The sequence below is a fragment of the Gymnogyps californianus genome, chromosome 1, assembly GCF_018139145.2.
Source record: "Gymnogyps californianus isolate 813 chromosome 1, ASM1813914v2, whole genome shotgun sequence".
NCBI classification, from domain to species: Eukaryota; Metazoa; Chordata; class Aves; order Accipitriformes; family Cathartidae; genus Gymnogyps; species Gymnogyps californianus.
Genome location: NC_059471.1, coordinates 24,970,669 through 24,983,425, shown reverse-complemented (window position 1 = coordinate 24,983,425; position 12,757 = coordinate 24,970,669). Strand labels below are relative to the sequence as shown.

At 42.5% G+C, this 12,757-nt stretch overlaps 1 protein-coding gene across 4 annotated transcripts in view; it reads left to right on the top strand.

The window, feature by feature from the left end:
- The window catches only part of STARD13 (StAR related lipid transfer domain containing 13), a 263,350-nt gene extending 250,593 nt beyond the window's left edge, over nucleotides 1–12,757 (top strand). For all 4 annotated transcript variants that reach the window (XM_050897253.1, XM_050897271.1, XM_050897262.1 and 1 more), the window contains 6 exons: nucleotides 1,737–1,944; nucleotides 2,863–2,977; nucleotides 3,764–3,985; nucleotides 5,953–6,170; nucleotides 9,309–9,485; nucleotides 9,864–12,757. In XM_050897253.1, coding sequence (XP_050753210.1) covers nucleotides 1,737–1,944; nucleotides 2,863–2,977; nucleotides 3,764–3,985; nucleotides 5,953–6,170; nucleotides 9,309–9,485; nucleotides 9,864–9,981 — 1,058 coding nt within the window. In that variant the 3' untranslated portion in view covers nucleotides 9,982–12,757. The remainder of the gene's footprint in view (nucleotides 1–1,736; nucleotides 1,945–2,862; nucleotides 2,978–3,763; nucleotides 3,986–5,952; nucleotides 6,171–9,308; nucleotides 9,486–9,863) is intronic.

Genomic DNA, 12,757 nt, shown 5'->3' with positions numbered 1-12,757 from the left:
AACTATTGCTTGATGAAAATTGGGAATGTCCTATCTTGGCACAGGAGAGACTGCAAGTAGACTACCCCCTTGCCAAAGGAAGAGAGACATAGCAGACAGATCTCAGTGTCATCGGCGTTATTAGGTCTGTAGCCAAAACAACTCCCCATCCCTGAGTCGGGAGCCTGGCATTAGAATTCACAACAGCCACAAAGCTGAACGGTGAAACATTGCTATTAGCCAACGAAAAAATGTAAAAAGGGGCATGGGCTGACTCTGTAACCCTAAGTGGTACTGCAGTGGGAGGTCTGAAGAACTCTTCTTTACACTGATCGGAGGGGGAAAAAAAAGTGCTAGGAAAGATTTTCTTGAACTGCACCAGTAGTTTAAAGGATTTCAGAAAGACTTGAGGATGGGTCTGTTTAAACCAAGGTGGGAACAGGAAAAGGTGGGTTCTGTAGGCACTGGAGACCAACGTTTGGATTAAGAATGAGTAGCAGTGGTTTTTTTCCATGTGACCAACAACAAATATATTTTTCTGTTTTAGACGGTACTGACAAAACTCCTTTCACAGAAAGAAAAATGTTGAAAATTGCTGGGATACCAATTGTGTTTCATAATGTCTGCAATTAAATAAATCTGTAGCTGGCAGTTTTTCTTCCTCTTCATCCTGTTTAACAAATTATTAATGTGACGTTAGGAAGGATTTTTCCTGTCTTAGCATATTGGCAAGGGATTTCTGATTTTCTGGGACTCACTGAAAATCTTTTTCATATATCCAGCACTTTTTCATATATCCAGAATGGCTTGATTTGCTGCAACACAGAGGATTGGGGATGAGATGATTAGTGTAGTAGTCTGTATGGCATAGCATTGATGAAACTTTCTCCATTTCCCTAAAACTCTCAGTTGCCTAATGTTTACCTATGACTTGAAGGGCTGTCCAGTCTTCTCTATGCATCAGACCCACCAGTTCAACAGGGAGGGAGTACCAGGAGGCTATGTGGGGAGAAAAGACACGTTGCATGGATTTAGCAAAGGCTTCTCTGACTTCTCAGAAAGACCTGGCCTTGCTGCTTCTAGAAAATTGGAAGCATTGGGCTGTCTTCAGTTTGTCATTCATGTCTGAAAGCTTTTAAAATAAAGTGCTTGTACAAGGCTAGCAGGCAGACCTTAAAAGCCAGCTGTTCCCTCTACTGTAAATCTGCTTTTGTTCTTCTTCCATTCAATTATACAGAGTGTATGTAATACCCAGAGGAGGGCTCTAAGTCCAAACTGAGAAAACTTACAGTAGTTTTAGAAATGAATCTGTCTCAGGTGCTATTTAAGCATATCCATTATCACTTTCGTTAAACTCTTTTACAGTTTAGGACAGTATGTTCCTGAAGCTTCCCTAAGACTTTTGAACTGTCTTCCCAGGGGACAAAAGAAACCTGAAAAATAGCATTTAAAGATATGAGTACTGAGTATTACTTTCCCTTCATAAACTTTAAATGAAGTTCAGTCTCTTTCTTGGGGAACACCCTTTCAAATGAACACAGAAATGTCGTACACTGGCTAGGCAAGCTGTGCTTGATGAAGGAGCCAATACCATGGCCCTCCAACAACCAGCTGGTCTTTGCCCCTTTGTCCCCTGTCATCTGCCTCTTCAGAAAGCCATTCCCAGAGTGTGAATGCCTGTGCTAATTCTATCTTGTTCCTGGCTCCTTAACTGATCTTACAGTTGACCCCTCTGAACATCACTTGCTTTTCCTCAGATGTCCCCAAGGAGCAGCGGCTGCAGGCGGTGCAGGCAGCCATCATGCTGATGTCCGATGAGAACCGGGAGGTTTTGCAGACTCTGCTGTGCTTCCTGAGCGACGTCACCTCTGTGGAGGAGAATCAGATGACTCCTATGAACATAGCTGTTTGTCTGGCCCCTTCCCTCTTCCATCTCAATATAGTGAAGAAAGAAAGCTCACCGAGGTAAGTTTCTTCTCAACACTATAAATAGTCATATCCTTAATACAAAGTGATGCTTTCAGCGTTTCTAAAGGTATGCAGGATAAAATTTTCCAAAGCGTCTGCTTTCCAGCACACATTACACAGGGCATGGCTTCAGTGAGAGGGGAAAGCCCATGCTGCAGAGCCAGAAGCACACTTGTACATGCACAGAAGGTGTTTTCACAAGCCCAGCAGGCATTTCTGGCTGTCTGTTGTGAATATGCAGTGCCTGCTTTCCATGCGAAATTTCAATGGGGCACTAGTGAGTTTTGCATAAGTAATGTTGGCTTCTGTGAAGGGAAAGGGCCTGATTTTGCTCTGGTTGAAGTCAAAGATTGAGCATGTTTTCAAGGATTTTAATACGTAGATTTTCAGTGAGTGGTTTTTCTGGCTACATTCTGCCACTTGGGAAACCGAGTTTATTTCAGGCCACATTAAGATGGCGTGTAACATGGTGAGTGTAGACTAAACAGGGCATAGACCCTGCTAAACATTAGTGGTCCCGACTTGATGTCCCTCCTGACTTTTTTTTTTCCCCCACCTGGTTCCGAATACACTGAGATTCTTGGTCATGTGCATGTATAACCAGTGTCTGAGTTAAGCTCTTTAAGCAGTAACAACGTAAATCACTGTACATCATGTCTGTTAGAAATCCATTTCAAAATGTACAACACCTAATGCAGGACATGTATAGTCTTTCCTGCTTTTACCTTTGGCTCAACAATATTTTAGGTAAACATTTTTCCTTTAAAAAAGGCCCAACCAGTCTGAGCAATCTTTGTGATAAATGAAAACTAAAGATAGGCTTTTCTCTCTGGTGTTCTGAACATCTTGCTGCTGTTTGCTTTCATATTAAAAAGATTCAGCTCTTTTTACCTGAGACACTGAATTCAATTACAGAGTCATACAGAAAAAATATGCAACAGGGAAGCCAGATCAGAAGGACCTCAGTGAAAACCTGGCAGCTACTCAGGGACTTGCTCACATGATAATGGAATGCAACAAACTTTTTGAGGTGAGAGACTCAAACGGCATTATTCATGGCCACATAATGCAGCATCCTTTGAAGTATTTATGTTTATGCTTACATTTTCTGTCTTGTATTAGCTCAGAGATTGATGGTGCCTCACTTATTTGTAAACTTGCTCCATCTAAAGTTTATCTATCTCATTTCTTTATGACTGTTCCCTTCTAGCATTCAAAGACACAACTATTAAAAATGCAGGGTAATTATTGGGTGGCAGTTTTCAACCCAAATTACTGGATTAGGAAATTTTAGTCTAATTAAAATCAAAATCTGCTGTTTTAACATTTCATTTTACTATAATGCTTTTAACACCTCAAAACTTATTCATCTCAAAAAGAAGAGCTGATACACTTTATTTCTGTGTGTCATGCAATCAAGTTAAAATCACATAGGGAGATGCAGTCATTCCTGCAGCTACTTTCACTGCAGGTGGAGGAGAGATAATGCTCCTATCTATCTCCCTTCCCCAGAAGCACAAGGCAACATTTCGGGGAGGGCTAGAGGAGTAACACGGGTGTATTGACATACAGTTGATCAGTCTAATATGGTTCTGCATGAGTAGTGCTATTCTGAGCCATGGACTGTTTCATTATACTACTTTGATTTCTCATCTTGCATAAGAAGCAAAGACAGAAATAGGTATCCATTTTACAGATCATAGGCTCATTGCAATTGGATGCTGAATGGTCTACCAGCCTAGAAACACATTGCCTTAAGGAAAAGTTCTCAGCAGGAGGTTTTCTGTGTGTGTTTTCCCTCCCTTCTGTGGCACAGGTCCCACACGAGATGGTCACCCAGTCCCGAAACTCCTATGTCGACGCAGAAGTGCATTCTCCCACCCTGGATGAGCTCGGGAAACAAGTGGATGAGGAAGGAGGGAACTATCAGGTGTACCTGGAAAGTCTCATGCAGAATCTCCAGAAAGAAGCAAAAGAGAAATTCAAAGGATGGGTCACGTGTTCCAGTATAGAGAACACAGAACTCGCCTACAAAAAGGTAATTTGGGGAGACATGGAAGAAGCAGTAAAGAAACCAAAGCAAAATACAGTCTAGCTATGGGACACCCTGACTTGTTGCACAGCTAAATACATACTCTTCTGTCTGGTGAGGCACACGATTTTTTTTTCAAAGACTACTGAAAGCAGTTAAAAATATAATATAATAGTGATTCAAGTATGAGATTCCAGGAAAAGGCACACAAAGCAAGCTAAGGTCTCCAAAATGGATAAAGTAAGTGATATAGCAAACACCACAACCAGAGAATGAGCTGAGACTTTAAACAACAGATAACATTACCCAGGTAAGCTCTTCGACTGGGGGACAGGCAAAGTTTCTGACCATCTCCTGTTGTTTGCCAGCAATTTGGAGAACACAGCCAGTACATAGGTATTAAAAAACCTCTTCAGGCTGCCCACTGCTTTACTTAGCCAGGCCAGCCATATGGCCAGTTTTATCCCTGATCCTCTTGTCCTTGTGTCCAGTGGATTTTTGATATCTGCAACTTTTATTAAAGTTTCTGAAGTTGTTCCAGGCTCTGTCACTTCTGCAGGGAAAGCCAGACCGCTGCAGCCAGGAGGAGGGTGCTGCAGAGTCCCTGCAGACAGTGGAGTTCAGGGCTGCTGGAAATGCAATGGCAAAACAGAGGTCTGCAAACCAGCGGCAGCTAGCAAGAGGAGGGAATGGATTAGGGGTGGGTGACAGTAGTTAGGTAGGGGAAGGGCACTGGGAGGAGTGTGGGATCTGGATGGTGAAGGGGCAGGAGGCAGCATTACCCCTATTTGGGAAAGTGCAACCCCTCTGTTAGGGCAAAGAAATCACAATTGCTCTGGTTTGTAGCCAGCTTCTGTGAGTGACCTCTCCAGGGAGGGACTGTGGGAGGTTGGGGAGGGAGTAACAGGGTTCAGGTGGGAGTAGGATGTGGGAGAGGGGAGGGAGTGAACAGGGGCACGCACCCGTCTGGGGTCAAGGGCATGTGGGACTACAGAGGGGATTTGGAGTCCCTGGGGCTCTAGGGCAGGGGGACTGGGGAACTGAGAGCTTTGGGGAGAAGGAATAAAATAATTTAAGGTGGGAGAGGTGGAAGGTGGGTTTCTGGGGACACAATCCTGGGTCTGTGGGAGGTGCTGGAGGTTTCTGGAGCACTAGCATTGGTATGTGAGGATGCTAGGGTAGGGAGGGATTAGAAAAGCAGGGCTTGCAAGATCCAGTGCTTACAGTTAACTTGTTTGCTGCCTGAAATATGACCCCTAAAACCATGCAGAAAAGCTGTATGTGTGGAATTTAGGATATTCATCTTGTGCGTAGCCCAGCACTTTCCACTCCCCTTATTGCATGCTGTGGAGGTCTAACTTCCGTGAGCTAGGAAGAGTTAGCAAGCAGTTTGTGTGTTCCTTCTGTGAAAGGCATTTTCCCAATACCTCCCTTGCAGCTATTCTGAGGAGCAAACATCTGTGTACCTGACACATAACTGAATCAACATATGTTCTGCTCTTCCACCAATTAACCAGAAGGGTTAATGGACCCTCAGTCCCAGCTAGTGCATCAGATTGCCCAAGGTGGTAGCTTTATTTCAGCTCAGGGTTTCAGTCTCTCCTTTCATCTGTTTTTACTTCTGCACACACGTATTCTTCATTACACTTAGGATGCTTGGGGTTGAAAAAGTATCTGTCACACCAGAAATAATACAGCAACTCCACTGGCACCATGGGAACTGGTTAAGATATACACTGGTGCGAGAGCAGAAGTAATGTATCACTTCAGTTTTCCATCCAGGACTAGTATGCATATGTTTTCACATACAGTACAACAGTAGCAATAGCAATAATAGTAATGATTAGCAGGGACATATGCATGCTCTTAAGCTAAAGTCAGATACCCGTATCAAGATTTTGTCCTCAGTTATCCTCTGCTGAACATAGGCACATAAATCATGGGGGTTTATGTTCTTTGTTGCTTTACTCCAGGTTGGGGATGGGAACCCGCTAAGGCTTTGGAAGGCCTCGGTGGAAGTTGAAGCCCCCCCATCAGTTGTCCTGAACCGAGTGCTGAGAGAACGTCACCTCTGGGATGAGGACTTCTTGCAGTGGAAGGTGGTCGAGAGCCTGGACAAGCAGACAGAAGTTTACCAGTATGTTTTGAACAGCATGGCTCCTCATCCTGTCCGAGACTTTGTCGTTCTAAGGTAAGCTAAGGGCAATTCTCCAGTACCATTGCTTCCTGCAGTGCATACAAGGAAGAGCTGGTCTTATCTCAGCCTTCGCATCTGTATAATTGTGCTTCAAGAACTCTACTTCTGGGCGGCAGTGTTGATTTCTCAAACTGAATTAAAATTGTACACCTAGAGCATGCTGACCTTTTCTCTGATGTAATTTGAGCAGCACATACTCCTGAGGCCATAAATATCATTTCTTCCTTAGAACAGACGTCTGATAATAGCTGCTGTTCTCTCTTAGCTTTGTTTGTTGTCAAAACAGTGCAAATAGAACCCAATTGTTTTTTACACTGCTTTTGCTGTTCTCGGGGGAATGTTTGATGTTTAAGAGCCAAAAGTTTAATAGAGAAGACAGTGATGCTTTTAAGCTAAGGTTGTTATACGGTGTCTATATAAGTTGTTATTTTAGATTTGCAGTTGGAGTCTTTGTAGATCAAGAAATGCTAACCCATAAAAATCCTAGTGTGGAAATGAACAGAAAGAGGCAGTAGATATGTATTCTGACTGTCTTCCAGGGAATGACATCTCTCAAATAAATGTATAGCTGTGTATCAATATTCCAAATTCAGTCCCAGTTCTGCTATTGTCTATCTGCCTGTACAGAACAGACCAAAAAGATTCCTCTTATGCACCTTCTGCCTTTGAAATCCTGGCCCTTTGCTTGCTAGGAGCTATTGTGGAGCTGCTGACATATTTCACTTACAGGGTCAGTCCTACAGTTATTTATTTCAGGATGATTTTGTGCATTCCTGTTCTTGGTCTCTGCTTTCTTTGATTGAAATGATGTGCCAGAGAAATACTAAGCAGTTTTGACAAAGGAAATAGTCCAGTGAGTCAGAATTGTATTAGAGGGAACAAAGATTGAAGGAAAAAGATGAGCCCAATAAAATATAATTATAATAGTACATCCCTTGTATGAACTTCAGTGTTCTTTCGGAGAATGATAACATGCAGATATTGTCGGTATAAGGGAAGAATTATTGGAACTCTTAGGGGAAGATTTTAAAAATGTTTTCTGTAAGTTCTTTATAATATTAAAACACCAGTCCTCCCATTACTCTCTTTCCTTTGCCTTCGCACAGTATGCTGGGCTAAATTAATTATTTTATAATTAATTTTCTTATATAATATTATTGACTTAAACCAGTGATAAATTTGGCCCTCTGCATAGCACCAAGAAGATTGTCTGGGAGCAGCAGGGAGGTTTTGATGACCGTAATTCTGTCCTCTTATTTGCCACTTAGTTCACTATTAGGTTTCATGGTGGTTTACGTTCTTGAAAGACCTGCTGTGCAGTCACATCAGCTAAAGAAAAATCTTGCCATTCTTTTCACTAACCCAGGCAGAATGACCCCCAAGGACTGAAATACATATCATAAAACTGTATCCTGGTGGGTTTTTAAGGGCTGAAAACAGCCGTCAGGCAGATCTGTCAGATTCTATTGTTTATCTCTTTTCATTTATGTCATTAAGTCTAGAGCAAGGTTAGCCAGCGATATCGCAGTCAATTTGATACCTTATGATTGGTGGGAAGTGAACAGTGAAATTATAATTCACCTCTGGGGACATGAATAAATATATTTTAACAGACGGCAATTTTCTCCTTCCCAATCAAACTTTTGGCTGTGAAAGGATAAACGTAGTTGTTCTTTTTTTTTTTTTTTTTTTTTTCCCTCCCCCAATTTGACAGTCATAACAAGGGGATTAGGCTCCCTTGAGAAGACTCTGATGGTAAGAGGACGGGGCGATGTTTCATACGCCTGGGATCTGACACAGCTCTCAGCTGCCTTGCAGAGGCATCACTTTTCATTAAAGATTCCTCAAATGTTTAATGTTCATTAAGTATCACAGCATCTCTGTGAGTTAGGTGCCATGCCCGTTTTTACTCCTGTAAGATACTTAGAGAAGTACAGAAACTGCCCTAAATCCGCATAACTGGGAATAGGAATCATTAATCTTCTGCAGTCTCTGGGATACATAGTTTTCCACTTCACGAATGGCCCGAGTAAGTGCTGCGTAGTTACCAAAATGATATGGTCACATCTGAGCACTGTGCAGGCATTCACAGTAGGTGGTTCAGCATTTCACAGTAGATCTGAGGTGTGATTTCCTCCTCTCCACGTGTTTCATCTGTCCAGATAGCTCATCATTTTTATTAATGCACAGACACGTGCAAAACCTTCTGAAGTCAGTATCGTCCTGCAGTGTCTTGAATAACAGCTCAATTTCATATAAGAAAAATGCAGAATGTTAAAATTATCTGCTGAAGTCCAAACTTCAACAGTCCTTGAAAGCAGCTTACCTGCTAAAACACGATACTTCCCAAGGCAGCATAATCCCTGTCTCAGACAGTCCATGGCAAGATGATGCGCATTACACAGCACAGTGGGAATTTCTCATTTCTTCCCACAGCATAGGAAAGAGCATAGACCTATCCTGTGAGATTCAAGGCAGACAAGAAAGACGTGAGACACCAGAATATGTAAAGAATGCTTACAGAACAAGAAAAAAATGTTAAGTATTAAAGTCTAGGTCTCCTGAACTTGCTGGAAAACTTCTGCAGCATGTAAGAGAGGATAGAAACTTGGGAGACGGAAAAAATGAGAGGACATTTTGTTTATAATTCAGATGCCCTTGAAACACGTTCTGGGAGTTTCAGACGTCAGTGTGGGTAGTAGTGAGGATTTCTGCTGTGGTAAACTGTATTTGTTGTTCTGCAAGTCTGCATGGGTGCAATGCAACATTTCAGCCTTTGCTGGATGGCTTATGCTCACTTTATCTCCTGTCTCTTTCCAAAACTTCTGTCTGTCTGCAAAAGGCTGTATCATGCCCTGTAATACATAATGGTTACAAAATGCTCATGTGGAGAAGCAAAACTTCGCTACCTGGAGCCTGCAGCAACGTAGATGAGTGGCCAGTCCACATCATGGTCAGATTCCCAACTGGGGAACACAAAACTCCTCCAGGGACTCCTAGGACAGTCTAGTGGCATTGCAGGCAACAACAAGGATAGGCAGACAAGCAAACTGTAACTTTAATTCTGGTTCTTAGTCATGTGCCCAAAACTTTCGTTACTGAAGTGATTCCATCTTGAATGTGTTGCTGCAGGACATGGAGGACGGATTTGCCGAAGGGGATGTGCATGCTGGTTGCCATCTCTGTGGAGCACGAAGAGGCTCCTCTTATGGGAGCTGTGCGAGCCATCGTGATGGACTCTCAGTACTTGATAGAGCCATGTGGCTCAGGAAAATCCAGGCTGACCCACATCTGCAGAATTGACCTGAAGTAAGTATCCCACCTGCAAAAAGCAGATGTCCGTTCAGCAGGGCAAAAACCTCCAGCTCAGGGAGGGGGAGGTGTTGGGAACAGAGGACATGGTCAATGTAGCTTTGCTGCTTTGGAGTCTTCCTGCAGGCTTTTCTATCCGCCAAGCTCATTTCTCTGCTCAGTGTCTACCACTGTTATTATGTGATCATAGAAAGAAAATCTGCTTATTTGATTACTGCAAGGGAGAACTTCAGAGTACGCTTACAATGACAAGTATTTGAAGTCCCCACCACCACCGTGGGCCGCGGGGGAGTAGGAAGCATGGCAGGCCAGTTCCTGCGGGGCATATTTCTTGAGTATTTGAGTTTCTCAATAATTCTTTTTCCATTTCTTCAGAGGACATTCCCCAGAGTGGTACAACAAAGGCTTTGGACATCTGTGTGCAGCAGAAGTTGCCAGAATCAGAAACTCATTTCGGCCTCTGATTGCCGAGGGACCAGAAACAAAAATCTGAGGAAGTGTTCCTGGGAGCGTGTGAGCATAAATTGGGGTCTGGCAGGGAACAGGAATACTGAAGGCGAAGATCTTATTTAAGCTGCAGAAATCTGACCAGCCCTGGGTCTGTACAAAGCTGAAACAGGAATTTTATAGGAAAGTTCTTTTGTTCTGGAGACTTCACCTCCCCCTGCCACATACCTTCTGTATTAATTTCAATTATTGAAGTAAACATTTCTTCAGAGAGCTTTTATCATTATTACTTTAAACCCAGACTATTGCCATTACTTGTGTGTTATATAACTCTGGTATTTAAAGGCTTCTAAGAAGCATATTTTAATTGTAAATAAATTATGTACAGTATGTATATATTTATCTATATTATATCTATCTATATATATGTATATGTATAAATTAATTATTTTGTATATAACTCAGTGCAAATCACTTGCATCAGTTGGACCTTAAGTGAATCTGTCACTTGTTTCTTAGTGTGTCACTGCTGCATAAGCTGTGTTTGCTATTATCACAGGGCTACCAGGCATAATCCGTGTGATAACAGAAACGCCTGTTCTCAAATATGTTTCGTGTTTGTGTATGCTGTGAGAAGGTACCTAGAAATAGATGTAGGAAGACTTTAAAGAACTAAGGAAGAAGGAGGTTACTGTACGTTTAAACATAATGAGTGGATCAGTTTCACAAAGTAAAATACATGGAAATGTAACTGAGATAGATAGACATTTTGAAGGCCATTTACATTCAGCTGCAGAATTGTGACTGTTAGTACAAGGTGTTGAAAACTTACCTATTGCCTTAATTAATGGTGTATCTGCCGCTAGAGAACCTCACGATGTGCAGCATTCAAAGTAACTGCTCATTCTTGGAGAGTACAAGATAACGCTGTGTGTACTGAGGTGTCTGAAATCAGACCGGTAAGTTATTAAGCTGTAAATCTTTTTTTTTTTTTAGCATTTTGTCTAGGTTCTGAGTAAGTGTTTCTGTGTTGTTCTTTCCTTCTCCTGTAGAGATGGCTAATTGTAAAACTCCAAAGCAGATTTTCCACATCCAGTGGACACAAAGACATGCAGATGAATACCATGCCTTTTAATATTCTTACTATACACATAACTGAACTTTTTTAAGCTTTTAAACACATCTTGGAGATTTAAAAGACTAAATGCAGACTATGCTTGGAAAGATTGCTTTTATAGTAACAGCAAGCATTTTCATATTATATTGCACTGATCTGCATGATCCTGCCTCTGTAGGCATTGGTGGGAGCAGGATTAGCCCCTGACTATGAGGAGTAGGAGCCATTTAAGCCTGTTATATCATTTCATTTTCAGGGACCTATTATTTTGCTAATGGAAGAACGCTTTAAAAGTAATAATAATAATTTGTCAACATTACCTTTCAGGCAGGGTTCCGTTTTGTTTTTAACTAACCTAAGACCAAAAATGATACTACATCTATGATTCAATAAGAATGTACAAGCCTGTTAATACTGTTCTTCATTAATCACATTTGTTCACTTTGACTTTATTTATTGCTGCATAAACCAGCTGAGTCATTCATAGCCAGTGTTTTAGCTCAGTCCTTCCAACAAAATCCACTAAGATTTAGTATGAGGTCAATTAAGCGGGATACATTTCTTACACGAAGCCACAGTTTTGTGCCCTGATTCAGTAAATGGGGAAGTCTCTTCAAAGCCAGTGCTTTGAATCTGCCCCAGGTATGGGGGCTGTGGGGTGGACCATGTGCGGTCCTTGATCGCTGCTAGAGCACAGTCCCGTGTGCCATCGTGCACACGTGTAAGGGCCGGGGGACAGCCCTGCAATCCGAGGAAACAAGCCGGTGGGAGCTCAGGGTGGACGGGGGCAGGGTGGAGCAGCAGGACCCAAAAAAAGTCACTGTCATCTTCCCCCATGAGCTGTCTCACCCATGTTTTATTGTGCAACTGATAGGATCAGGGAGGTTGGCTGCCCATGAGCTCCTGCCTTGAGTTTATGGCCAACAATAGTTGCAATGTGCAACTATTGTGTGTTTTTAAGTCTTAAAGACAGAGGAGCGCTCACACCCTTACATGGCCGTGATGAGGTCTGGCAGTCATCAGCCAGCTGCCGGGCACCACCGCTGCCCAGATCCAGCCTTCCCGGGAGCAAGCGGTGGCTCACGAGCTGGCAGGGCAAGGCCAGTCCCCTGGTTCCAGCGGGATTGCCATCCCAGAAAGCGGCACCTCCTCCCCAAATGCCTGTAGCCACGGCAGCAGGTTTCGTGCCAGCCGTGTTTTCCAAAACACTAGCAATTAGAGCACTTCTGCTACATTAGTTTGCATAAATGAATACAACAGTGCCTCAGTATTAATGGGCGCAGAATTTCTGGACCTGGGAATGGCAATTGTCTGACAGTAAATAATTTCGTAATGAAATGAAGGGAAAATCTGGACAGTGGTTTTATCCTGTCTGACAAGTCATCGCTCAGCTGGAAGGGGCCCTGTGCCACCTGCCGCCGTTACCAAGGTAGGGTTGTCCTCCTACCCTTGCAGAAGCTCTGCCGTGCTTCTGGCATCTCTAAGCCATGTATCAGTGAAATAAGATTTCTTTAAAATGCACATTATGCCATGTCTACCATTCAGCTACCACAGTATTTTGTATTGTTACATTGCCATTGAGAATACTTTATGGTAATTGCATTTTTAAATGTTATACTCATATCAATACCTCATATTTTTACCTCATCTGTTGGTATCAGTCATTAGTTGTAAATAAATAATTGCAGAGTTAAATAAATTTGCA